At 41.5% G+C, this 4,180-nt stretch overlaps 1 protein-coding gene across 1 annotated transcript; it reads left to right on the top strand.

Annotated features, from left to right (window-relative positions):
- Positions 1-1,826: 1,826 nt before the first annotated feature.
- On the top strand, positions 1,827-3,216 carry ERVFC1 (Endogenous retrovirus group FC1 Env polyprotein). The gene is given in 6 exon segments (XM_068962034.1): positions 1,827-1,947; positions 1,950-2,157; positions 2,159-2,198; positions 2,200-2,379; positions 2,381-3,161; positions 3,164-3,216. Coding segments are annotated over 6 exon segments (1,383 nt in total).
- The last annotated feature ends 964 nt before the right edge of the window (positions 3,217-4,180 follow it).

Genomic DNA, 4,180 nt, shown 5'->3' on the forward strand with positions numbered 1-4,180 from the left:
TATGCACAGATGGCAGTTCATTTGTTCGGAATGAAATGGGGGCTTCCCTGGTGGCTCAGAGGTTAAAGCATCTGCCTGGAATGTGGGAAACCCGGGTTCAATCCCTGGGTCAGGAAGATCCCCTAGAGAAGGAAATTGCAATCCACTCCAGTACTCTTGCCTGGAGAATCCCATGGAGGGAGGAGCCTGGTAAGCTACAGTCCATGGGGTTGCAAAGAGTCGGACACAACTGAGGGACTTCACACCAAAGCAAGTTACGCAGTGGTGACTGCTGAACAGGTTTTAGAAGCAAAATCTCTCCCCTAGGGAACCATTGTTCAGTTAGCAGAGCTTGTGGCTCTGACCAGAGCTCTAGAGTTAAGCAAAGGGTAGCGGGTAAATATCTACACTGATTCTAAGTATGTTTATTTGACTTTACATGCTCATACTGCAGTATGGAAAGAAAGTTTAAAACAGCAACAGGAGAACCTATTAAACATTTCAGAGAGATTGAGAGACTTTTAACTGCTTTATATTGTCCTAAAGAAGTAGCTGTTATGCATTGCAAAGGGCACAGCAGGGATGGGAGTAAAGTAGCCAAAGGTAATCTGTTGGCTGACTGTCAAGCCAGAAAAGCGACACTTTACGAAACCCTTTCACTGCAGATACCTTTGATCTGGACAGGTCCTGTGGAACAGGAAAAAGCACAATATACTGAGGAAGAATTAGAAAGATACGAGAAAAGAGGAGCAAAGACTACTGATAAAGGATGGTTACAGTCCTAGGATGGACGACAAATAATTCCTGGAAATGCTCAGTGGAAAATTCTTAAGGGTTTACACCAGAGCTTTCATTTGGGTGCAGAGAGTACTTACCAGATGGCTTCTCGTTTGTTTGAAGGTAAAAAAGTAAAGAAAACTTTAAAGAATATTATCAAAAAGTGTGAGGCTTGTCAGAAAAATAACCCAAAGACTGAAAAACTAGCAAAATCTGGATTACAACAAAGTGGAAAGTATCCTGGAGAGGACTGGGAAATTGATTTTACTCATATGCCAAAAGCTAATGGGTATTCTTGCTTACAAGTTTGGATGGATACTTTTACTGGATGGATTGAAGCTTTTCCCTGTTGCAGTGAACAGGCTAAGGAGGTTATAAAGATCTTAATCCATGAAATTATCCCCAGGTTTGGGCTGCCACGGAGCCTTCAGAGTGACAATGGCTCTGCCTTTAAAGCTGCTGTAACTCAGCGGGTGTCTAAGGCTCTAGGAATAGAATATCACTTACACTGTTCCTGGAGTCTCCAATCCTCAGGAAAGGTTGAAAAAGCTAATGACATTATCAAAAGACATCTGCACAAATTAACTCAAGAGATGTAGGACAATTGGATTAAAGTCTTACCCATAGCTTTAATGAGGGCTCGAACTGCCCCCAAAAAGAGGCACTGCCCCCCTTTGAATGTATCTATGGAAGGCCTTTCTTATGCACAGACATTGTTATAGACCCTGAAGCCTTGGAATTAACTAGTTATGTAACTCAGCTCTCAGCTTTTCAACAGGCATTAACAGAACTGTGGGAGATGACTCCTGACCCAACCTCTGAGTCAAACAAGCCTCTATTTGAGCCAGGAACAGAGGTCTTCATAAAATCATTGGGGTTTGGGGGCCAATCCCTCTAGCCCTTCTGGGAAGTCCCTTACCAGGTTATTCTTTCTTCTCCCACAGCTGTCAAAGTCCCAGGAATTGATTCGTGGGTACATCACACTCGAGTTAAGAGGTGGCACCCTGACCAGAACTAAGTGACTTCATTTTATGTCTTTACTGTCTATGCTCTGACTTTGTACTTTTCAGATGGGCCTGATAATCTATGTGAGCCTACTTCTGCTGACTCCTAAAATCCTGAGTATGCCGTTTGATCCTCAAGATAATGCCTTCTTATCCTGGGCTCATTCCTATGCTGAATTCCACAATCAGTTTACTGGGTCTGTGGAGCACTCCCCTCTTCATCAGTAGAGGGGTTCCTGTGGTGGACATCTCCACTTCAAGGAAAATACTTTCTCCAAGTCTGTCAATACCTTTAACAACAATCATTTGTGATGCCTCTTCTTCATCTGAAGACGTCTCACAACCTTAAGATGGACTGATGTAACTATGGCCATAATGTGACTTTTCATTTTGATTTTAACTCGGTTGGCAAATAAGTCTAGATCTAATTTTTTTTTTTTAACCTGACGTTTATCAAATATGGGATGGGGTTATACGGTTTACTCCTGAAAAAAGATGTCTAATATCTACTGCCCCTGTATGCTGGGAACAAATAGAGCCATCCCCAGCAGTTAGTCAACAACTTAATTATAATGATTGAAAACACTTGGGATTTTTGCCTCAGGAAATATGCAATGTAAATTATTCCCTTGTTTTCCAATCCCAACTCAGGTCTTCCCTTTGTCTGGCTAGGCACTGATTGGTACTGGATATCTCAGTCACACTGGCTTGCTCCAAACGAGACATATTGGATATGTGGCTCTTACCTATGGGCATGGCTTCCCCCTGGTTGAATAGGGAGATGCACCCTAGGTCTAGTCTTTATTCATGTCTTTATATTTTCAGAGCTTGAGAAAAGCCTGTTAATTTACCCCATCCTTAAAACTCCGTGGGCATGGTCTGTATTTCACCGGTAAGATTATTTGGCAGCAGCATTTGTTCCCTCTTTGGGAACTACAGATGCTATGCTATGAGTGGATGCTTTGACTAATTTTACTCAACAGGCATTACAAGATTCTCAAAAAGCTATTTCAGCTCTTAATGCCAAAGAAGCACAAATTAGAAAGGTGGTTTTACAAAACAGATTGGCTTTAGATATTCTGACAGCTGTGCAAGGAGGAACTTGTGTCATTATTCATACCTAATGCTGTACATATATACCTGATATGAGCACTAATGTTGCTCATTTTACTAAACACATGAACAAGATGATTGGGCCTATGGATACTCCTGAAGCCTCAATTGCCTCACTTTGGGAGATAGTAACTTGTTCCCCATGGTGGAAAACTATCTTAATTACAATAATTCTGATTTTTCTATTTTTGCTGTTGGCTCCCTGCATCTGTAACTGTGTAACTGGGTTTGTTTCTAGTCGTATGATGGCTTTTAAGTTACTAATGGTTGTCCAAGCTCCTACTAGAGCCTAGCCTCATCCAACCATTACTTGGGGCCCCTGGATCAGAGACCCTCAATATGAGGGTTAGGAGAATATGCTGCCTCAACAATTTAGGGACCATACCCCTAAACATCAGGAAGTAGTTATGGAATGAAAATGAGGCCCCTTCCCCTTGGCAACATAATTCTCCTAAAAGAAAAGGGGGATGAGAGGTTCATTTCCTAGGCAGGTTGATAAGAACTCTAGGGGTCCCCAAGGAGAGAGGGGTCTGGAATTCTCAAGGAGGAAGAAAGGACAAACTTTTTTTTTTTTTTTCCCTGTACATTCCTTAGGATTATATAACAATAATCTATCCCACTTAAGCACAGTCTCTGAAAAAAGCCTTCTGGCTAATCCTGTTATCTTAAAATGTAAATTATAGGAGTAGGTCTAGTGAGGTCTTTACAACCTCCAGACATTCTTTTGATTCACTGTATTAACTGATTGGAGAGTGTATATAACTCCATTGCTAACACTAGCAAGGAGGTACTCTTTCTGCCCCCTTCTGATGCCTATGTCAGAAGCTTTCTCTATCTCCTTTATACTTTAATACAACTTTATTACATAAAAGCTCTGAGCGATCAAGCCTCATCTCTGGCCCTGGATGCAATTCTTCTCCTCCAGAGGCCAAGAATTCTAGCATCTTTTCATAGTTCAACAACAACCTTTCAAGATGAGTTCAATTGTGGGGTAGTTTGAACATTCTTCACATTGCCCTTCTTTGGGATTGGAATGAAAACAGACCATTTCCAGTCCTGTGGCCATTGCTGAATTTTCCAAATTTGCTGGCATATCGAGTGCAGCATTTTCACAGATCATCTCTTAGGATCTGAAAGAGCTCAACTAGAATTCCATCACTTCTACTAACTTTGTTCACAGTGATGCTATCTAAGCCCCACTTAACTTGGCATTCCAGGATGTCTCATTCTAGGTGAACGATCACACCATCATTGTTATCTGGGTTGTGGAGATCTTTTTTTGTATAATTCTCTATATTCTTGCCACC

Source organism: Capricornis sumatraensis, chromosome X, assembly GCF_032405125.1.
Source record: "Capricornis sumatraensis isolate serow.1 chromosome X, serow.2, whole genome shotgun sequence".
In the NCBI taxonomy this organism is placed as follows: domain Eukaryota; kingdom Metazoa; phylum Chordata; class Mammalia; order Artiodactyla; family Bovidae; genus Capricornis; species Capricornis sumatraensis.